The sequence below is a fragment of the Eriocheir sinensis genome, chromosome 46, assembly GCF_024679095.1.
Source record: "Eriocheir sinensis breed Jianghai 21 chromosome 46, ASM2467909v1, whole genome shotgun sequence".
Taxonomy (NCBI): Eukaryota; Metazoa; Arthropoda; class Malacostraca; order Decapoda; family Varunidae; genus Eriocheir; species Eriocheir sinensis.
This window is the reverse complement of record NC_066554.1, coordinates 12,003,137-12,026,177: the sequence shown is the minus strand read 5'-3', so window position 1 is coordinate 12,026,177 and position 23,041 is coordinate 12,003,137. Positions and strand designations below refer to the sequence as shown.

The 23,041-nt window shown below is 46.6% G+C and overlaps 1 protein-coding gene across 5 annotated transcripts in view; it reads left to right on the top strand.

Annotated features, from left to right (window-relative positions):
• Positions 1-23,041, top strand: part of LOC126981130 (histone deacetylase 6-like) — a 49,248-nt gene that overhangs the window by 16,570 nt on the left and 9,637 nt on the right. For 4 of the 5 annotated variants that reach the window (XM_050831840.1, XM_050831844.1, XM_050831843.1 and 1 more), the window contains 20 exons: positions 766-875; positions 1,498-1,757; positions 2,286-2,367; positions 2,901-2,988; positions 3,461-3,643; positions 4,183-4,340; positions 5,047-5,242; positions 11,770-11,899; positions 14,466-14,725; positions 15,358-16,744; positions 16,980-17,143; positions 17,693-17,875; positions 17,994-18,151; positions 18,384-18,579; positions 19,037-19,166; positions 20,575-20,834; positions 21,090-21,156; positions 21,593-21,744; positions 21,995-22,138; positions 22,434-22,562. In XM_050831840.1, coding sequence (XP_050687797.1) covers positions 766-875; positions 1,498-1,757; positions 2,286-2,367; positions 2,901-2,988; positions 3,461-3,643; positions 4,183-4,340; positions 5,047-5,242; positions 11,770-11,899; positions 14,466-14,725; positions 15,358-16,744; positions 16,980-17,143; positions 17,693-17,875; positions 17,994-18,151; positions 18,384-18,579; positions 19,037-19,166; positions 20,575-20,834; positions 21,090-21,156; positions 21,593-21,744; positions 21,995-22,138; positions 22,434-22,562 — 4,437 coding nt within the window. The remainder of the gene's footprint in view (positions 1-765; positions 876-1,497; positions 1,758-2,285; positions 2,368-2,900; positions 2,989-3,460; positions 3,644-4,182; positions 4,341-5,046; positions 5,243-11,769; positions 11,900-14,465; positions 14,726-15,357; positions 16,745-16,979; positions 17,144-17,692; positions 17,876-17,993; positions 18,152-18,383; positions 18,580-19,036; positions 19,167-20,574; positions 20,835-21,089; positions 21,157-21,592; positions 21,745-21,994; positions 22,139-22,433; positions 22,563-23,041) is intronic. The other variant, XM_050831842.1, reaches the window with a different exon arrangement.

The following is a 23,041-nucleotide window of genomic DNA, read 5'->3' as shown; positions in this document are numbered from 1 at the left end:
TGCAGGCTACTATTCCATGCATAATACAACTCTGCAGGCTACTATTCCATGCATAACACAACTCTGCAGGGTACTATTCCATGCATAATACAACTCTGCTGGCTACTATTCCATGCATAACACAACTCTGCAGGCTACTATTCTATGCATAATACAACTCTGCAGGCTACTATTCCATGCATAACAACTCTGCAGGCTACTATTCCATGCATAAGATAACTCTGCAGGCTACTATTCCATGCATAACACAACTCTGCAGGGTACTATTCCATGCATAACACAACTCTGCAGGCTACTATTCCATGCATAATACAACTCTGCAGGCTACTATTCCATACATAACACAACTCTGCAGGCTACTATTCCATGCATAACACAACTCTGCTGGCTACTATTCCATACATAACACAACTCTGCAGGCTACTATTCCATACATAACACAACTCTGCAGGGTACTATTCCATGCATAACACAACTCTGCTGGCTACTATTCCATGCATAACACAACTCTGCAGGCTACTATTCCATGCATAACACAACTCTGCAGGCTACTATTCCATACATAACACAACTCTGCAGGCTACTATTCCATGCATAACACAACTCTGCAGGCTACTATTCCATGCATAATACAACTCTGCTGGTTACAAATAGGAATAATTCATATATGTTATACAGTGGAGGTTATACAATAGAGATGATAATAATAATAGTAATAATAATAATAATAATAATAAAAATAACCAATCCATGTTGTGTTGTCAGGGTGGGTACTGCCTGCCCTCCCTGGCTGAGAGTGCCGCCCACACCCTCAGTGCCTTGTTGGGCCACCACTGCCCCCCCCTGATGGACCCCATACTGCAGCCTTCACCAAGGTACCTGATAGCTGTCTGTCTATATCTTTCTATATCAATCTATCCATCTCTATGCCTATCCATCTATCTGTCTCTGCTTATATCTGTCTATCTATCTGTCTGTCTGTCTGTCTATCTGTGATGAATGATTTGTTTTTGTTTTTTTCTTTCAATATTGTTTTTGTCCCCTCTTTTTTTTATTCTTCTTCTCCTTACTTTACTGGCAATGGCTGTATTGTTTTCCCTATCCATGTCTGCTCATTGAGGGGACTCTGTTTGGGTCTATAGCATTATTTTCTTTTCCCTTGATGCCCTCTTGAATCTCAATAATAATGCCTTTTTCCTATACTTAACCTGCTCTATTTCTTAACCCGTCCGCTGTGATTGGCATGGATTTGGCTTACACTGGTAGCCTGGTAACATAGGCTCCCAGGTCTTTCTCTGTCTCTGAGGTGGATAGTGGAGTGTTTCCTATGTGGCATTTGTATGCTGGATATCCCCTCCCAAGGTGCAGGACTTTACATTTTTCTTCATTGAACTGTAGCAGCCACGTTTTGCTCCATTCCTGTAGCATGGTGATGTCTTCTTGTAGGAAATCCACAGTCAAGGGGTAATCTTCCTATCCCTTCCCTGTCCTCCTCAGCCTTCAGGAGACGCTGCTGAGCCTGGTGTACGTCCAGCGGGCACACTGGCGCTGCTTCCAGTACCAGGGGTCATTCAGCCAGCAGGAGGTGAGGGGTGAGGCTGACCCCAAGACCTTCACCCCGAGCCTCTCCTTCCAAGGCCTTGTAGGTGTCCGGCCCTTACGCTTCCAGACCAGAGACACCGTGCAGCTCCTCACACCACAGACACAGCAGCTCAGGGAGAGGATTGATGAGAAACTGCTGAAGCTGAGGAAGGAAGGTATGTAGGGAGGAAGAGGAGGAAAAGAAGGAGTGGGTGGGGGAGGGAAGGAGAGGAAAGGGAAGGGAAGTAGTGGACAGGAGAAGGAAGGGAATATATGTGTTGGGATGGATGGAAAGGAAAGGGAAGGGAAGGGGGTAGGAATGGAGGAAGAAAGGGAAGAAGGGGATAAGGAGAGAGATGGGTGGGAAGCTTTGGAGAGGGAGAAAGAGAGAGGAGTGTGGGGAAGGGAGGAAAGGGAAGGGAAGGGAAGGGAAAGAGGAAGAGGAAGAGAAATTTGGGTCTGGAGGGAGGAGGAAAAGGAAGCAGGGAGGAAGGGAGAGGGAAGGGAAGTAAGGGAAAGGAGAGAGGAGTGAAGAAGGAGATAAGAGAGAGGTCGGTAACATTAGGAAGGGCCTTTGTACTGCAGTGGACTAAGAATAATGGGTGAGAAGGAGGAGGAGGAGGAGAAGGAAGAGGGAGGGATGTAACACCTTTCATAGTCATAGCAAACAGGAGTCATTGAGGAGCTCTGTGTCTTGTTTTCAGAGGCCGTGGTGCTGAGTGAGGCGCCGGGGCTGTGTCTGGTGTATGACGAGCAGATGGAGCAACACCGCAGCCTTACAGAAGGGTGGGTGCACTACATTCTGAGGTGGACTTTTCATTCATATACAAAACATAACGAAGATAGTCTAAGTACTCTAATACCCGAGGCAGCTCTCAATACCTACCAGAGTTTTTACCTCAAGAAGACCAAGTTTCCCTCACATATATATCTACATGGACCAGATTTCTTCTCCACACCAAACCCATTGAGGCAACATATAGTATCTTTTTACCAGAGCTTTTACCTCAAGAAGACTCAGAGTTTCCATCACATATACCATTTATTTACTTTCACCCAATTCCTTGTTTACATAGGTCACCCATTTAGGCAGTTCAAATACTCTTTTACCAGAGCTAGAAGACAAACCTTTCCTCACATATCTCTATTTTGACCAACACTTGACTGACATAATTTTGACCTCACATAACCCCCTGAGACAGCTTTCTATGATTGTACCAGAGCAACCTTTTTTACCAGACAAGTTTCCCTCACAACACAACACACAGAGGTACACACTAACTCACCCTCTTCCCCCCTCTTTCCCCCTACACACATAGGGAACATCCAGAGCGTCCAGAGCGCATCCAGCGGGTGTGGGAGATGCTGGGGCGTGCCGGGGTACTGGGGCGAGGCAAGCAGCTGCAGGTGGGTGGTAGAGGCACTGTCTGTATGATGTGTGTTTGCTATGTGTGTGTTTGTGTTTATGTCACTGTTCTGTCGTTCTCTGTTCCGTTGTTTACTTCTCCTCGTTCACCTTTCTTAGTATGAGTCTCCCTTCACACCTCCACCTGTAGAGTCACCCCCTAGTTAGGCACAAAGGACATACAGCTCTTTCTATTCCTTGGACCTACTTTATATGCTTGATACAGTGTCAGCCAGTAAGATCAGTTGGGTTGAGATGAGGCAAAGAAGTTGTTTTCATTGCATTAGAATTAGGATTGCGGAAGGAGAGTTGGAAGAGAGAGAGGGGATGCAAAACAGATTCTGGATAAAGGAAGGAGAGATGGGAGAGAGTAAATGAGAAATAGAGAGATATACAGATGATGCCAAAGAGATATAGATAGAGTCTAATCCTAATTTAATCCTTTTCCCCCTCCCTCTCTCCATCCTTGCACAGTCTCGGGTGGCCCAGCGTGAGGAGGTGGAGCTCGTACACAGCAAGGAACACGTGGCCCTCATGTTCAGCCTTGAGGCCCAGGGGGAGGAGGAGCTGCAGATCCTTCAGGAGAACTACAAGTCTGTCTACCTCCACCCCACCACCAACGCCTGTGCCCTGCTCTCAGCCGGCTCGCTGCTTCAGGTATGAGGAGGAGAAAATGTTGAGTAAAAGAGTGCAATAGAAAGTAATGTTATGTTCAGGTTGGAAGAGAAAGGAGGAGGAGGAGGAGGTATGTAAGATTGGAGATGAAAAGGAAAAAGATTAAGTACCTCCTCTTGGTTGGGTCCTTGTTAGAGGTAGGAGAATAGATTGGAGGAGGAGGAGGAGGAGAAAAAAGCATAATAAATTCCTCTACTAGAAAATAGTGTTGCGTTTATTCAAATTGGAGGAAGAAGAGGAGAAGGAAAAGGAGGAGGAGGAGGAGGAGAAAAAGTATATTAAAGCCTGTAGTAGAAAATAAAGTTGTATTCGCATTGGAGAAAAAAGAGGGGGAGGATAAGAAGGAGAAGGAGGAAGAGGAAGAGGAGGAGGAGGAGGAGAAAAAGTATAGTTAAAGCCTGTAATCATATTTTTTTTTATTTTCTAGTCATAATATACCGCCTCCAAGAATGCATTTAGAATTGATAGTATTAAAAAATAAGGAGATCAATGTAGTAATAACACAATCTCTTTCCTTCAAGGTTGTGGACGAGGTGTTTGCAGGGCGAGCCAGGGCTGGCGTGGGCATCGTCCGTCCCCCCGGCCACCACGCTGAGCCGGACCGCCCCCACGGCTTCTGCTTCTACAACAATGTGGCCGTCGCCGCCAGCTACGCCGTCAACAAACTGGGATGCCAAAGGTGAGCACTTCTCTTGGCACTGCTTGGCCCTGGCACCATGTTAACTCTATGTTCTCTATATCTATATCTCCGACGCCCTGCTTCTTTGCTGGAACTTCTCTCCAAGAGTGTGGCCATGGCAGAAGTATCTCCATCTCTCCCTCTTCTGGTACTCCCTTTCAGTACACTCAATCCTGCTACGTCCAACTCTCTCGCTCCAAATTAACCCGGTCTCTTATCATCTTCCTTCTCCTTCTTCTCTCTTCCTTTGTTGAATGTCCTTATTTTCCCTCAAGGACAAAACATAAAAATAAAAAAAAATCCTGCCATGCACTGCTCCTGTAAAGAAAATAACATGAGAGGTCAAACAGAGAGGGTCAATTTGGGGTGAAGAAGAGTACAGTCATCCCTCAAATAGTACAGTTTCCAATAGTTCGGTTTCGGTTTTATACGGATTGTCATGGAAGATCTTTTAGGATTTTTAAATTTCCTGCTCGTTGGGAAATTTAAAAATCCTAAAGAATCTTCTTAGAAAATCCACATAAAACCAAAACTGAACTATTGGAAACCGTACTACTTGAGGGATGACTGTATTGATACTCCTCTATTTTATGTGGATGTGGATGTGTGTGTGTGTGTGTGTGTGTGTGTGTGTGTGTGTGTGTGTGTGTGTGTGTGTGTGTGTGTGTGTTACTGTACTCTCAACACCTATCTCTGTGGCCTGCAGGGTGCTGGTGGTGGACTGGGATGTGCACCACGGCAATGGCATCCAGCACGCGTTTGAGGCCGAGCCGAGGGTGCTGTACGTGTCCCTCCACCGCTACGACCACGGCCTCTTCTTCCCATCCTCTGAAGACGCAAACTACGACCGAGTGGGGACGGGACCTGGTGAAGGGTACAACATTAACATTCCCTGGAACAAGGTGAGGGCCAGGGCTGTTATGTTTCTGCTGGTGACACACACACACACACACACACACACTGTAGATACGGAGACGGGACCACACGAGCGTAAAGCCCAGGCCCTGTAAAACTACAACTAGGTAAATACTGAAACTAGATAAATACACATACAGACACACATATGAATAAAATATACACACACACACACACACACACACACACACATACACAAATAAGTAAATAAAATAAAATAAATGAACTAGGTCCCTCAATACCTAAATCAATGAAACATCACATAAATCAAAGACGTGTTTTGAGGACGTTTTTTTCCCATTGCTCTTCTCTGCACCAATTAAAAAAAGTATACCAGGAATTGACTTGTTTGGTGCATGCGTGAAGACATAACTTACTAACCCCCAATTGCATGAGTCTCGCCAAAGTGGGTCATTCTGTCTCTTTCATTTTTAACAAGATGCACAAAGGGGAAAGGATGGTGGTGAGTAGGACCTTTTTTTGTGCGTGCCTGTGTCTACGCTAGATTTTTTTAGCACACTAGGTCAGCTTTTAGTTTTCACCAGTGTCGGTATTCTTAGCGCTTCCACCTCCCACCACGTCAACTGCAGTCGTCCCTCAAATGGTACGGTTTCCAATAGTTCGGTTTTGGTTTTATGTGGATTTTCTAAGAAGATTTTTAAGGATTTTTAAATATCCCAATGAGCAGGAAATTTAAAAATCCTAAAAGATCTATGACAATCTGTATAAAACCAAAACCGTACTATTGGAAATCGTACTATTTGAGGGATGACAGTATTTCCAAAGGCCAAAAAAAGGAGATTAGCCCATCCACTGCAATTGGCATGGATTTGGCCTTCACTTGTAGCCTGGTAACATATACTCCCAGGTCTTTCTCTGCCTCTGTGGTGAATAGTGGAGTGTTTCCCATGTGGTATTGGTATGCTGGATATCCCTTCACTGGTAGCCTGGTAACATACACTTCCAGGTCTTTCTCTGCCTCTGTGGTGGATAGTGGAGTGTTTCCCACATTGTATTGGTGTGCTGGATATCCCTTCACTGGTAGCCTGGTAACATACACTCCCAGGTCTTTCTCTGCCTCTGTGGTGGATAATGGAGTGTTTCCCATGTGGTATTGGTATGCTGGATATTCCCTCCCAAGGTGCATGACTTTACATTTTTCTTCATTGCATTGTAGCAGCCACTTTTGTTTCATTCCTGTAGCTTGGTGATGCCTTCTTGTAGGAAATACGCAGTCAAGGGGCTATTTGGGTTTTCATGAGGGGTTTTTCGCAGTCATGGTACAGAAGGAGGATTACACTACCACCAGGGTCAGTAAACTACCCCTGGAAATGCCCAAAATATCTAAGAAAGCCCTGTCAAATATGTGTACTTGGGCACTGGAAGGTTTGAAAATACAGTCCCAGTTTAGGTGAATAGTAACTGCAGACATTTGTTATTTTACCTTTCAAGTAGATTATTATGCTCTTGTTCCTTCCCTCCTATGCATGTTCAGTGTATTGTTTTGCCCCTGGTCATTCTCTGCCAGTCTAGGGTCATATTCTTAAACATCTCCGCGCCCAAGGTCACCTATTTGACGAGGCTTTCATGGGAGTTTTGGGCATTTCCAGGAGTAGTTTTATGACCCTGGTGATGGTTTGACCCTGCCTCTGTACCGTGAACCTAAAAAACCTATTTGACGAGGCTTTCATGGGAGTTTTGGGCATTTCCAGTAGTTTTATGACCCTGGTGGTGGTTTGACCCTTCCTCTGTACCGTGAACCTAAAAAACCTATTTGACGAGTCTTTCATGGGAGTTTTGGGCATTTCCAGGAGTAGTTTTATGACCCTGGTGGTGGTTTGACCCTTCCTCTGTACCATGAACCTAAAAAACCTGTTTGACAAGGCTTTCATGGGAGTTTTGGGCATTTCCAGGAGTAGTTTTATGACCCTGGTGGTGGTTTGACCCTGCCACTGTACCATGAACCTAAAAAACCTATTTGGCGAGGCTTTCATGGGAGTTTTGGGCATTTCCAGGAGTAGTTTTATGACCCTGGTGGTGGTTTGACCCTGCCACTGTACCATGAACCTAAAAAACCTATTTGGCGAGGCTTTCATGGGAGTTTTGGGCATTTCCAGGAGTAGTTTTATGACCCTGGTGGTGGTTTGACCCTTCCTCTGTACCGTGAACCTAAAAAACCTATTTGACGAGGCTTTCATGGGAGTTTTGGGCATTTCCAGGAGTAGTTTTATGATCCTGGTGGTGGTTTGACCTTTCCTCTGTACCGTGAACCTAAAAACAGACACATTAGAACCCGACAGATTTCCATTTTGGCCTTTGGAAATAGTTGCTGTGAGGGGTTGAACCATTTGACAGTTCCGACCTAAGTGTGTAGGAGAGGCAGAGACTGTTATTAAACCTTTCAAGTAGATAAATTTGTTCCTTTTTCTTTTCTCTTATGCATGTTCAGTGTATTTATTTTACCCCTGGTCACTCGGTACCAGTCTAAGTGTTATATTCTTAAGCATGTCCTCACTCAAGTTAACCTGTTTAACCCGGTGGAAGCAGCGGGGATCATGTTTCTTAATGGTCCCTCCAAGCGAGAAAAATGAGAAAAAAATCACCCCTCACACAAACCATTCCATAATATATATCAATGCATTTGTGGTCAGATTATGTATCATCTATTTTGGGGGGTTTATATCATGGCACAAATTTGGCCCATCGCTGCTACACGGTAAAGCCACAAATTTGGCCCGTTGCTGCTGCAAGGTAAAGCCACAAATTTGGCCCATCGCTGCTACACGGTAAAGCCACAAATTTGCCCGATCGTTGCTACACGGTAAAGCCACAAATTTGCCCCGTCATTGCTACACAGTAAAGCCACAAATTTGGCCCATCGTTGCTACACGGTAAAGCCACAAATTTGCCCCGTCATTGCTACACAGTAAAGCCACAAATTTGGCCCATCGCTGCTACACAGTAAAGCCACAAATTTGCCCCATCGTTGCTACACGGTAAAGCCACAAATTTGCCCCATCGTTGCTACACGGTAAAGCCACAAATTTGCCCCGTCATTGCTACACGGTAAAGCCACAAATTTGGCCCATCGTTGCTACACGGTAAAGCCACAAATTTGCCCCATCGTTGCTACACAGTAAAGCCACAAATTTGCCCCATCGTTGCTACACAGTAAAGCCACAAATTTGCCCCATCGTTGCTACACGGTAAAGCCACAAATTTGCCCTGTCGCTGCTACACAGTAAAGCCACAAATTTGCCCTGTCGCTGCTACACAGTAAAGCCACAAATTTGCCCCATCGTTGCTACACGGTAAAGCCACAAATTTGCCCTGTCGCTGCTACACAGTAAAGCCACAAATTTGCCCCATCGTTGCTACACAGTAAAGCCACAAATTTGCCCCATCGTTGCTACACGGTAAAGCCACAAATTTGCCCCATCGTTGCTACACGGTAAAGCCACAAATTTGCCCCATCGTTGCTACACAGTAAAGCCACAAATTTGCCCCATCGTTGCTACACAGTAAAGCCACAAATTTGCCCCGTCATTGCTACACGGTAAAGCCACAAATTTGCCCCATCGTTGCTACACGGTAAAGCCACAAATTTGCCCCATCGTTGCTACACGGTAAAGCCACAAATTTGCCCCATCGTTGCTACACGGTAAAGCCACAAATTTGCCCCATCGTTGCTACACGGTAAAGCCACAAATTTGCCCCATCGTTGCTACACGGTAAAGCCACAAATTTGCCCCATCGTTGCTACACAGTAAAGCCCCAAATTTGCCCCATCGTTGCTACGGTAAAGCCACAAATTTGCCCCATCGTTGCTACACGGTAAAGCCACAAATTTGCCCCATCGTTGCTACACGGTAAAGCCACAAATTTGCCCCATCGTTGCTACACGGTAAAGCCACAAATTTGCCCCATCGTTGCTACACGGTAAAGCCACAAATTTGGCCCATCGTTGCTCAACGTTAAAGCCACAAATTTGCCCCATCGTTGCTACGGTAAAGCCACAAATTTGCCCCATCGTTGCTACACGGTAAAGCCACAAAGTTGCCCCATCGTTGCTACGGTAAAGCCACAAATTTGCCCCATCGTTGCTACACGGTAAAGCCACAAATTTGCCCCGTCGGTGCTACACGGTAAAGCCACAAATTTGCCCCATCGTTGCTACACGGTAAAGCCACAAATTTGCCCCATCGTTGCTACACGGTAAAGCCACAAATTTGCCCCATCGTTGCTACACGGTAAAGCCACAAATTTGCCCCATCGTTGCTACACGGTAAAGCCACAAATTTGCCCCGTCATTGCTACACGGTAAAGCCACAAATTTGCCCCATCGTTGCTACACGGTAAAGCCACAAATTTGCCCCATCGTTGCTACACGGTAAAGCCACAAATTTGCCCTGTCGCTGCTACCAGGTTAATGAGGCGTTCAAAGAAGTTTCGGGGATTTCCAGGGGTAGTTTTATGACCTTGATGGTGGTTTGACCCTTCCTCTGTACCGTGAACCTAAAACCACACACATTAGAACCCGACTGACCTTTTTGGCCTTTGGAAATAGTTAATGAGGCGTTCATAGAAGTTTTGGGCATTTCCAGGAGTAGTTTTATGACCCTGGTGGTGGTTTGACCCTGCCTCTGTACCGTGAACCTAAAAACACACACATTAGAACCCGACTGACCTTTTTGGACTTTGGAAATAGTTGATGTGGAAGGTTGGTAGCGTCTGTCATTGCCGAGCTAGGTGCGTAGTTGAGGCAGAGGCTATTATTTTACCTTTCAAGTGGATAAAGGTGTCCTAGTTTCCTTTCTCTTGTGCATGCTTAACATTTTTTGCACCTGGTCACACTTTACCCTTCCAGATGTGTAGTAATGGTCACAAAATGGTATGCTTATAAAGTAGAGAGGAAGAGGTCAAATTTTTCAAGTTTTCCCTGTGTTAGAATGTTGAACCTATTACATTTTCAGAAGTTAGAATAGGTCTTTTTCCATATCTGTGCCTTCCCTTGACTCTGTGTCCTCATATTTGATTCCTATTGATTTGTTGAACGTTTCATATATTAACCCTTCTGCTGCAATTGGCACAGATTTGGCTTTCACTGGTAGCTTGGTAACATATAGTCCCAGGTCTTTCTCTGCCTCTGTGGTGGATAGTGGAGTGTTTCCCATGTGGTATTGGTATGCTGGATATCTCCTCCCAAGATGCATGACTTTACATTTTCTTCATTGAATTGTAGCAGGCACTTTTTGTTCCATTCCTGTAGCTCGGTGATGTCTTCTTGTAGGAAATCCACAGTCAAGGGGTTAACAAGTGTGCTGCACCTTCAAATGAGTAAGGTGCCTGCCCCTTTTTGGTATTACTTTTCATCATCATCATTTCATCAATGCCTGCTCCTAGGAGTTCCCAGCAGGGGATGGCCACAGCAGAAAAGCTTCCATCTTTCTCTATCCAGACACTCCCTCCTTGCCTCCTCAAAGTTTCTCAAAGTTTCTCAAAGATCTTTCCCCCTTCTCCCTAACATACTCTTGCACCCTATCTTGCACCCTATCCCTCCATTTCACTGGAGGTCGTCCTCTAGCATTCCCTCCTTCTATCTCACTCACATACACCCTTCTGGTCTTCTTGCTCTCCTCCATTCGCTCCATGTGGCCAAACCACGCAGACAGTTTCAGATTTTTGCTACCTGGTTAGCTTGGTTCATGTTCTACTCTCTGACCCTCACCTGACCTGCCTTTGACCTAAGAGCTTTTCATGTCCAAATACTATGCCTAGATAGATAGATAGGTGGATAGTGTGATAGATAGATACTCACAGTTGACCTCTGATATTTACTACATCAACATTCATGAATTAATAAGTTTATCTGTATTGAGTTCACTGACCTGGGAGAGAGAGAGAGAGAGAGAGAGAGAGAGAGAGAGAGAGAGAGAGAGAGAGAGAGAGAGAGAGAGAGAGAAAGAGAGAGATCTACCTTCTAAACACTGGAGAGAGAGAGAGATCTACCTTCTAAACACTGGAGAGAGAGAGAGAGAGAGAGAGAGAGAGAGAGAGAGAGAGAGAGAGAGAGAGAGAGAGAGAGAGAGAGAGAGAGAGAGAGAGAGAGAGAGAGAGAGAGAGAGAGATCTACCTTCTAAACACTGGATTGAGCCATTTTGCCCTCCAGTGTCTTTCCTCCCAGCTCCAGATCAGAAAATTAACCTGTGTACAGTACCGAGGCCTCTTAAGTATTTTTCTCCCTACAATGGTTCTGAAGTATTACATTTTCCTTCATCCACAATTGCCTGACACTTCTTTGCCTGTTATAATCCCCCCACTGGTCAACTTTTAGATCCACACAGCTCTGTCCAGCACATGAAAGTTCACCATGCTTTCCAAGTTCCTAATGCAAGAGTCAGTTAGAATCCTCTGCTCAGGTATTTTGTCATCCAGTGTCCTTCCCCCCAGCCACAGCTCAGCAGGAAGAAGTCGTGTTTACTAAAGCCTCGGTATTTTTCTCGCGTTGTTTCAGAGTGGCATGGGTGACGCAGAGTACCTAGCGGCCTTCACTCAGGTGGTGCTGCCCGTGGCCTACCAGTTTAACCCACAGCTGGTCCTGGTTGCTGCCGGCTTTGATGCAGGGCGCGGGGACCCACTCGGAGGTTGGTGGATGGTGGCTCTAGTTACCTGCTGATACCTCACTCGCTCTCACTATCAGTTCAGTTCACTTCTTTCTCCACTCAGTTCAGTTCAGTTCATTTCTCTCTTCTTCACTCCCTATTCAGTTCACTTCTCTCTCCACTCAGTTCAGTTCAGTTAATTTCTCTCTCCACTCAGTTCAGTTCAGTTCATTTCTCTCTTCTTCACTCCCTGTTCAATTCAGTTCTCTCTCCACTCAGTTCAGTTCAGTTCTCTCTCCTTCACTGTTCAGTTCAGTTCAGTTCTCTCTCCACTCAGTTCAGTTCAGTTCTCTCTCCCTCACTGTTCAGTTCAGTTCAGTTATCTCTCCTTTGCTGTTCAGTTCAGTCCAGTTATCTCTCCTTCACTGTTCAGTTCAGTTCAGTTCTCTCTCCTTCACTGTTCAGTTCAGTTCAGTTCTCTCTCCTTCACTGTTCAGTTCAGTTCTCTCTCCTTCACTGTTCAGTTCAGTTCTCTCTCCTTCACTGTTCAGTTCAGTTCTCTCTCCTTCACTGTTCAGTTCAGTTCTCTCTCCTTCACTGTTCAGTTCAGTTCTCTCTCCTTCACTGTTCAGTTCAGTTCTCTCTCCTTCACTGTTCAGTTCAGTTCTCTCTCCTTCACTGTTCAGTTCAGTTCTCTCTCCTTCACTGTTCAGTTCAGTTCAGTTCTCTCCTTCACTTCAGTTCAGTTCAGTTCTCTCTCCTTTGCTGTTCAGTTCAGTTCAGTTCTCTCTCCTTCACTCCCTGTTCAGTTCAGTTCTCTCTCCTTCACTGTTCAGTTCAGTTCAGTTCTCTCTCCTTCACTGTTCAGTTCAGTTCAGTTCTCTCTCCTTCACTGTTCAGTTCAGTTCAGTTCTCTCTCCTTCAATCAGTTCAGTTCAGTTCGCGATCCGTCACTGTTCAGTTCAGTTCAGTTCTCTCTCCACTCAGTTCAGTTCAGTTCTCTCTCCTTCACTGTTCAGTTCAGTTCAGTTCTCTCTCCTTCACTGTTCAGTTCAGTTCAGTTCTCTCTCCTTCACTGTTCAGTTCAGTTCAGTTCTCTCTCCACTCAGTTCAGTTCAGTTCTCTCTCCTTCACTGTTCAGTTCAGTTCAGTTCTCTCTCCTTCACTGTTCAGTTCAGTTCAGTTCTCTCTCCTTCACTGTTCAGTTCAGTTCAGTTCTCTCCTTCACTGTTCAGTTCAGTTCAGTTCTCTCTCCTTCACTGTTCAGTTCAGTTCAGTTCTCTCTCCTTCACTGTTCAGTTCAGTTCAGTTCTCTCTCCTTCACTGTTCAGTTCAGTTCAGTTCTCTCTCCACTCAGTTCAGTTCAGTTCTCTCTCCTTCACTGTTCAGTTCAGTTCAGTTCTCTCTCCTCCACTGTTCAGTTCAGTTCTCTCTCCTTCACTGTTCTGTTCAGTTCAGTTATCTCTCCTTTGCTGTTCAGTTCAGTTCAGTTCTCTCTCCTTCACTGTTCAGTTCAGTTCAGTTCTCTCTCCTTCACTGTTCAGTTCAGTTCAGTTCTCTCTCCTTCACTGTTCAGTTCAGTTCAGTTCTCTCTCCTTCACTGTTCAGTTCAGTTCTCTCTCCTTCACTGTTCAGTTCAGTTCTCTCTCCTTCACTGTTCAGTTCAGTTCAGTTCTCTCTCCTTCACTGTTCAGTTCAGTTCAGTTCTCTCTCCTTCACTGTTCAGTTCAGTTCAGTTCTCTCTCCTTCACTGTTCAGTTCAGTTCAGTTCTCTCTCCTTCACTGTTCAGTTCAGTTCAGTTCTCTCTCCTTCACTGTTCTGTTCAGTTCAGTTCTCTCTCCTTCACTGTTCAGTTCAGTTCAGTTCTCTCTCCTTCACTGTTCAGTTCAGTTCAGTTCTCTCTCCTTCACTGTTCAGTTCAGTTCAGTTCTCTCTCCTTCACTGTTCAGTTCAGTTCAGTTCTCTCTCCTTCACTGTTCAGTTCAGTTCAGTTCTCTCCTTCACTGTTCAGTTCAGTTCAGTTCTCTCTCCTTCACTGTTCAGTTCAGTTCAGTTCTCTCTCCACTCAGTTCAGTTCAGTTCAGTTCTCTCTCCTTCACTGTTCAGTTCAGTTCAGTTCTCTCTCCTTCACTGTTCAGTTCAGTTCAGTTCTCTCTCCTTCACTGTTCAGTTCAGTTCAGTTCTCTCTCCTTCACTGTTCAGTTCAGTTCAGTTCTCTCTCCTTCACTGTTCAGTTCAGTTCAGTTATCTCTCCTTCACTGTTCAGTTCAGTCCAGTTCTCTCTCCTTCACTGTTCAGTTCAGTTCAGTTCTCTCTCCTTCACTGTTCAGTTCAGTTCAGTTTTCTCTCCTTCACTGTTCAGTTCAGTTCAGTTCTCTCTCCTTCACTGTTCAGTTCAGTTCAGTTCTCTCTCCTTCGCTCCCTGTTTAGTTCAGTTGAGGCATATTGTAGGCTCCTTAGAGTCCTTATATCATATTGTATCCTTGTGTATTGTCATTTCAAACCATTGCATTCCATAGTAAAGAACTCCCTCCCTCTTACTCTTCCCCCATTCCTCCCTTCATGCTTCTCATAACTCAAGTAACACAGCCCCACACACACTCCCAGGTTGCCGTGTGAGTCCTGAGTGCTTTGGCCACATGACGGCCCTCCTGTCTGGCCTGGCAGAGGGCCGCGTTATACTGGCACTGGAGGGCGGCTACAACCTCACCACCATCAGCTACTGCATGACGCTGTGTGCCAAGGCCTTGTTGGGGGATCCGCTGCCCCCCCTTGAGCCCCAGCTGGTGCCCAACAAGAGTGCTGTGCAGACCATCAATGACGTCATCCGCACCCACAGCCACTACTGGCCGGCGCTCTGCTTCCAGGTGGGTGTGGGGGTCTTTAACCCATCCGCTGTGATCGGCACGGATTTGTTTTTCACTGGTAGCCTGGTAACATATACTCCCGGGTATTTCTCTGCCTCTGTGGTGGATAGTGGAGTGTTCCCCATGTGGTATTGGTGTGCTGAATATTCCCTCCCATGATGCAGGACTTTATACTTTTCTTCATTGAATTGTAGCAGCCACTTTTTGTTCCACTCCTGTAGCTTGGTGAGGTCTTCATGTAGGAAATCCACAGTCAAGGGGTTAAGGGGCAGGACTGGTGAAGGTTATCCCTCATGCCCTGCTGGTGTGTTCTGTGCAGGTAGTGTTGTTGGTACATAATATAGAAAGCCTCCTCATTTCCAGAGCTATCGGACATGTATTAGTTAGATCTCACAAAATATCTCTTCAGTTCTTAGTGGCTATAAATATTGTTGTTGTCAGACAAGAGGAAGCAAATGACATTATCCTATCTATCTTTTGCAGTCTTTTCTTGTAATTTGAGTCTTTGTGGTGCCTGGCCCTGGACAAGGTTACCGGTACTTTCTTTACTGCCCCTCCCACTGCTCCTTGCCTCCCTGGAGCAGAGTGAGGGAGTGCTTGTCTACATCTACTGAGAAGCCTTTGTTGTGCAGGTGGACCTTCCCCTGCAAGATGTGCTGCAGCAGGGCTTTGGGGGAGGCCCTCAAGTGGTGGACTCTGGTGTGTCGGGCTCCGAGGGCTCTGCCACTGCCTCCCCTACCTCCCCGCCCTCCACAGCCAAGTCCTCCCCCACCTCCTCCCCCTCCACCACCGCCACCACCTCCCCCTATGTGTCAGCGCCCTCCTCCCCTGCCAAGCCCGTGGCCATGGAGTGTGAGGTGCAGGCCGGGGCCGGGGCCGGCCAGGAGCAGGGGGCCAGCGACAGCAAGGATGAGGTGTTCACCACCCCCACCGGGGCACGGCCACGAACACAGTGCCTGGAGACTCCCCCCAGCAGGTCCCCCCGGCGGGCACAGCGAGGCTCGGGACGCCAGGACAGGAGCTCCTCCAAGCGCCAGGGCAGGGTGGCCGAGGCCATGCAGGCGGCGGCGGCCACCCGGGACGTGGTCAAGGGTCCCACTGGCGTGTGCTGCGGTGCAAGGGAGGAGGGTGGCCCTGTCCAAGCTGTGGTGGAGCACTGCAGGACCCTGGGGCTGTGGCAGGCATGCACCATGGTTGAGGGCAGGATGGAGGATGGCCTGTCACTGGTGGCCAGCTGTGTGGGCAGGCTGGTACAGGAGGTGGTGCAGGGCAAGATACAGAATGGCCTGACAGTGGTGGAGAGCCAGTGTGGCCAGGACAGTGGTGGTGTTGGCCGGGCAGTGTACTCAGCGCTGGGGGCCGGCCAGGCCACGGGCCGGGTGTTGCTGGTGGACTGTTGTGGGCGGCCGGGGTCCTGGCTGCAGCACACACCCAAAGATGACCCCCAGCTGCTGGTGATGTCCCTGCAGTGGCAGCAGCACAGTGCCCCAGCCATCACAGGGGCAGGCAGCAATGTGCTGAGCTGTGTGGTGCCTCCTGACACGGCTGGCTGCTGCACGCTGGCCCACCAGGTGCTGCTGCCGGTGGCCTACGAGTTCATGCCGCGCGTGGTGGTGGTGGCGGTGGGCCAGGAGTGGACCACACACACCCAGCCTGCCCTGCTGGCCCAGCTGGCAGCCCTGTTCATGCCCGTGGCCCGGGGCTGCCTGCTGGTGGCTCTGGAGGCTGGGCACCAAGGCATCCAGGCAACAGGAGCAGCAGGGGCAGCTATCCTGGGCACGCTGCTGCATGGCACCGCGGCCCTGACAGTGCCAGCAGTGTCCATGACTCCCAGCCCAGAGGTGTGCCAGGTTGTGCTGGGGGTGATCAAGACACACCAGGCATGCTGGAACAGCCTCAGGCACCACGCGTTGGCCTCCCTCGTCCCCGCCGTGACGGGCCACCAAGAAACACCGCCACCATCGCCGCCCTCCAAGCTCACCAGCACACCAGAGGCTGCACCCACACCCCTGCTCAAAGGTCAGTGTCCTCTCCTCTCTCCTCTCCTCTCCTTTCTCTCTTCTTTTCTTTCCTAACTCTGGGTATATATAAAATGGTTGTGCATCTTTGTAATCTATGTAACTATGGATACAGATTGGTTATGCACAGACATTATTGTAGCGACATACCCTTCCCCTTGAATGTCAACTTAATTTACTTGAAGGCAAAATACTATTACAAGTGTACTGAATTTTGGACCAACAATTACACCCAGGGTTGAAGAGGGAGGGACCAGGTGTGTGTCTGGTGTACAGCGAGGCCATGAAGGAGCACACCAGCTACTCCGACCCAGCACATCCGGAGAACCCCAACAGGATCAGCCGCATCTATGAACAGCTGTCACACTTTGACATTGTGGAGCGCTGCCACATCCTCAAGGTGATACAAGTAAACTTTTTGTTGCCCTAAATTTATACTCTGGACGAACGTATGTGTTTAACCCGTCCGTTGCGATTGGCACGAATTTGGCTTTCACTGGTAGCCTGGTATACACTCCCAGGTCTTTCTCTGCCTCTGTGGTGGATAGCAGAGTGTTTCCCATGTGGTATTGGTATGCTGGATATCCCCTCCTAAAGTGCAGGACTTTACATTTTTCTTCATTGAATTGTAGCAGCCACTTTTTGTTCCATTCCTGTAGCTTGGTGATGTCTTCTTGTAGGAAATCTGCAGTCAAAGGGTTAATAAGTAACTGAGAGCACTACAGTAAGTAACTTGAACTAATGTATTTATTCGTGTAAAGGTCAGTGGCTTGTAAAAGATGTCCCCTCCAAGGCTATGATTAGTTCATTTGTGGAAAGCACTCAGTAATCTCTAAATAATTTGAACTGTTGTCTGTAAAAGCACACACACACACACACACACACACACACACACACACACACACACACTCAGCTTCACCCTAATGGTCCTCCTCCACCCCACTCCCAGGCACGAGAGGCCAGCACTGAGGAGCTGGAGCGCACCCACTCCCCCCGTCACATCAGGTTCATGTTTGGGCTGCAGGCCATGAAGCCATCAGAGCTGCACCGCCTCGAGAACTCCTTCGAGTCCGTCTACCTGCACAGCCGCACCAACCACGCTGCACTCCTGGCTGCCGGATCCCTGGTGGAGGTGTGTTTAACAATTTATAAGGCGGAGTAACATCATGCAGAATTTGGCCTAGAAAACTTTTTTTTTGTGTGTGTGTGTGTGTGTTGTAGACTTACTTTTGCCTCTTTCTCCCCTCCAGGCTGTGGACTGTGTGGTGTCCGGCCAGAGTCAGCATGGCCTAGCGGTGGTGAGGCCGCCCGGACACCATGCTGAGAGAAACAGTCCCTGTGGCTTCTGTTTCTACAACAGCGTGGCAGTGGCGGCCCAGCATGCTGTAGCTGCCCACCACATGGAAAGGTGAGGCAGAGTCTATAAATTGATATCATGGAAAAGTGGAGTCCCTGAAGGCTATGATATTTTCAGTTAGGGAATAAATTTAAGCCCTAGGAAAGATAATATAATAGTCACCCTGCTGAACTCAGAAATATGTCCCCAAAATTTTAGCTTTGATACTAGTATGGTTCAGTAAGTGTTGGTGAGTTTGTGTGTAGCTGTGATGCCGCCTCCAACATCCATCTGCGTGTTGCAGGGTGTTGGTGCTGGACTGGGACGTGCACCACGGCAATGGCACGCAGCACATCTTTGAGGCCGATCCACGGGTGCTCTACATCTCCATCCACCGCTACGACCACGGCAAGTTCTTCCCAGGGAGCCGCGACGCAAACTTCAACCACGTGGGGATCAAGAAAGGGAAGGGATTCAACATAAACATTCCCTGGAACAAAGTAAGTAAGAGTCTTAATGTTCTCCAGACATTACATCAGACTAGCTTCCATAGATAAAATGTTAGGAATAGTTGGAGTTTTATCATTTTATTGTGGGTATCCTGTCCACACTTACTGGCATCAGCCCTTTTCAGCCCTTTCCATGCTGCAGCCTTCCACACACGCTCAGACAACTTGATGATGATGATTACATTGTTGCCATTCACTCAGTAGAAATTATATAGCACCTGGAATGCAGTCTATTCCCTGTATACCTGTAATGACATTCTCATAATCCTAGAATCTACATGTTGTCCCATTCTGTTTCAAGCCAACATACAGATTCCAATACCGTTGTTGTTATTTATTGATTGCTTCCCCATAAATGAAGGGACACAGGTCTTTGTATCCTAATCTTCCTCTGTGTAGTTCTCAAGGTATTCTTTATATCTTCCCTTCTTCATTTTGTGTCCACCAGGGAGGGATGGGTGACGCAGAGTACCTGGCTGCCTTCCTGCAAGTGGTCCTCCCCGTGGCCACAGAGTTCAACCCACAGCTGGTCTTGGTCTCGGCGGGGTTTGATGCTGCTGTTGGTGATCCCCTTGGTGGTGAGTCCACTTGCATTGTTTAGCAAAATGTGTAGCTAAAGTAAGGAATATATTAGAGATTCTACTTCATGTATTTCTAAAATCACAAACATTCAGCTTATTCAAATGGAGAAAAATACCTGTGTGTGTGTGTGTGTGTGTGTGTGTGTGTGTGTGTGTGTGTGTGTGTGTGTGTGTGTGTGTATTTACCTAGTTGTGACATACAGGAAAAGAGCTACGCTCGCGCTGTCCCGTCTCCATATCCGCTCTTAAAATCATGAATGTTTCTTGCACAAACCACCTCCTCCTCCAGTCCATTCCACAGCTCAATGCTTCTGTTTGGGAAGCTAAACTTTTTCACATCTCGCCTACACGTGGTCGCCCTCAACTTCTTTCCATGTCCTCTTGTTTCTCTCTCGCTCCACACACACAGGTCCTCTCTGTCCAGATTCTCCACCCCGCTCGCCACCCTGTACACCACTATCAGGTCTCCTCTTTCTCTTCTTCTCTCCAGGATCCCTAAGTTCCGGTACCATCTTAGTTGCCTTTCTCTGTACTCTTTCCAGCTTTCTTATATTCTTCTTTTCTCGAGGAGGCCAGACCACTGCTGCATACTCCAACCTTGGCCTTATCATTGTAACTATTATTTTCTTCATCATCTCTTTGTCCAAATACACAAATGCTGCCCTTATGTTCTTCAGCAAATTCATAGTTTGTCCCGTTATCCTGTTGATGTGTTTGTCCGGTGACATGTTCTCTGAGACAGTCACTCCCAAATCTTTTTCTTCCATTCCTCTGCATATTATCTCACTTCCCATCTTATAATCATATTCACATCTCCTACCACTCCTACCAAACTCTATTTTTTTACATTTCCCAAGGTTGAATTCCATCTGCCATGCACCACTCCTGTGTGTGTGTGTGTGTGTGTGTGTGCGTGTTGGCTGATCTCTTGAATGATGTTTGTGATGTTTAGCAAAATATGTGAAATAAGAAATGTATTGTAGATTTTACCTAATGTTCTTCTAAAAACACGAACGATCAACTTATATAAATGGAGAAATACCTGTGTGTGTGTGTGGTGTGTGTGTGTGTATTTACCTAGTTGTATTTACCTAGTTGTAATTTTACAGGGCCTGGGCTTACGCTTGTGTGGTCCCGTCTCCGTATCTATAATTATCCAACTTTTCCTTGAAACTTTGCACACTCTTTGCCGATACTATTTCTTCACTTAATCTGTTCCAAACCTCTATATTTCTTTGTGGGAAGCTATATTTCTGTGTGTGTGTGTGTGTGTGTGTGTGTGTGTGTGTGTCAACTGAACCCTTGAATGATTTTTGTGAAGAGGAAAAGCTGAATGTTTGTGAAGAGAACCAAATCAAATAAATCAAGGATAGACTCATCATGTTGACCTTCATTTTGTTTCTAGGGTGCAGCGTGACCCCTGAGTGTTACGGGCACATGACCAAGTTCCTGACCAGTGTGGGGGCAGGCCGGGTCATTGTGGCACTGGAGGGCGGCTACAACTTGACCTCCATCAGCTACTGCATGACCATGTGTGCCAAGGCCCTGTTGGGTGACCCTGTTCCCCCCCTGCCTGGCTGTCTGCACCCCTGCCAGAGTGCCGTGGACAGCCTCACCAGCGTGGTCACTACTCACAGCAAATTTTGGTCAGCTCTCAACTACAAGGTAATTCATTTATTCATCTATTATTATAATTTTATTTATTTATTTTCTCAGCAACAGATGTAGAGGAGAATTGAAGATAAGTTTGTCAAGTACTAAATAATCCCATTCCACTTATCAGAGCTATCAGTAACAATGGCTGAGACACATCTTGAATTTGGGGTTAAATTTGTAAAAAAGAGTAAGACAATTTAATTTAGTCCATTCAATATTAAAATGTGTCATACAAAATAAAAACCATCAATCTTTGCCATGCAGGGTGAAGCCTCAAGGCCGGGCAGAAGACAAGGGACGCCCACATCCACACCCACCAGCACTCCTCAAGGTTAGTTAGTTATTCAATTATTTATTTTTATTATATTATCTATCCAATTTTTATTTATTCATTTATTTGTTTATTTCACTTGTATAGGATACAGTGTGCGGTACTATTCTAGGAGATGCTGAAGGTGAAGAGCCTTTGATTGTCAAGTTGTTTGTAGAGTCACTATGAGAAAGATGTTTTAGGGTAGAGTTGTAAACGTCTTTGTGGTCACTGTATCAAGTTTTTATAGTAGGTCCAAAGAAAGAGCCATAAGTCCTTTGTGCTTTACTCGGGGTGGCTGTACAGCTGTTAGCCGGTGGAGGCGTTATAAGAGACTAATACACATCAAGGTGCACAGGGCGACGTCAATAGCAGAACTAACAACGAAACAGTGAAACATGCACCCAAACAAACCCACACATTATACATTCACTAGTAACACGTTTGATGCCTGCAGCTGTGGACGAGTTGGCCGCCTCTCTGAGCCAAGTGAGTCTGGGCGAGGCCACTCCCACCAAGGCCCAAGTGGAAGTACCTGCCACAGAGGAAATGGAGGGAGCCTGCGGAGGCTCCAACACCCTCCTAGTGTCCGGATGTATAGGAGCTGAGGTAAGAAGGGGCAATATTTTACAGTCCTTATCCTATTTGAAAAGAACTAAAAAGAGATTGTCCAAAGGAAGTTTGGACTCCACACCTTCCTAAAGAATTACTCAAATACATATTCTTTCTGTCTTCACCTTTTTTACTTCCAGCAGTCCATTCTGTGTTGCAGCACTTGCTTGTTTGCCATGTCATGAAGAAATTTAATGAGACTGATGCAAGAACTCAAATAAAATAAAATAAATTCTTTGTCCTGCAGCAGCTGTATGCCGTGGTGCCAGTTTCATGGTGTCCCCATCTGGAGGAGGTGCAACCAGTGCCTGAGGGCGGCCTCAATACCTCCAGCCCCTGCGAGGAGTGCCAAGATGTCTCAGAAAACTGGTGTTGCCTCACGTGCTACAAGGTGGGTTGCCTCAGCCACCACCTTGATCCTTATCCTTAGCCATACTGCTTATTAGGAAGGCTCCCATAACTAATTCATTTGTCAGTCAGTTTCAAAGTTTCTCAAGTTATGTTGCTCAAGATGAGTTCCCCAAGATGAGGTGTTTAGCTCCAATGTGAGATAGCCTTGACATGATTCTGCAGGAGTTTGGTGTGTGTGTGTGTGTGTGTGTGTGTGTGTGTGTGTGTGTGTGTGTGTGTGACATCTTTCTGTAGGAGTTTGGTGTGTGTAATGGCCATTTTGTGTTTGTGTGCAGGTGTTGTGTGGGAGGTTTGTGGCAGAACACATGCTGATGCACGGCGTGTGTGAGCAACACCACATGGTCCTCAGCTTCAGCGACCTGTCCAGCTGGTGCTACGCCTGCGATGTCTACGTCCACAACCCAGTAAGCTGACCCTACAGGCTTTGTTATGCAGAGTGACACACTGTGCCTAAAAGGGAGATGATAGGACATAGCATTCAGTCCCATTTACTAGTTCCCAGGACACTCAGCCCCTTCCTCAATGGCAGTATTAAAATTCACCTCTTTTTACACACGCATATCCTTTCATTGTCTAGGTCTTCCCTTCTGTCAAACAACACAAATAGTTTTTTACACACACAAATCCTGTCATTGTCTAGGTCTTCCTTTCTCTCAAACAACACAAATGGTTTCAGCCAGTCAGTGATGCCTCTAGGAAGGGGATGAAGGGCTCAGGGGATAAGCTAGATAGTGTTAAGGTTTTGTTTTATTCACAACTGTAAACAATATCTTTTGTCTCTTGTTTTTCTTGTGCCTCTTAGTAGGTTCAAATATTAAGAATTTTCAGACTTTGTGTTCCCCCAATTAACTTGTTAAATAGAGGGTTTACTATACAGCTCAGA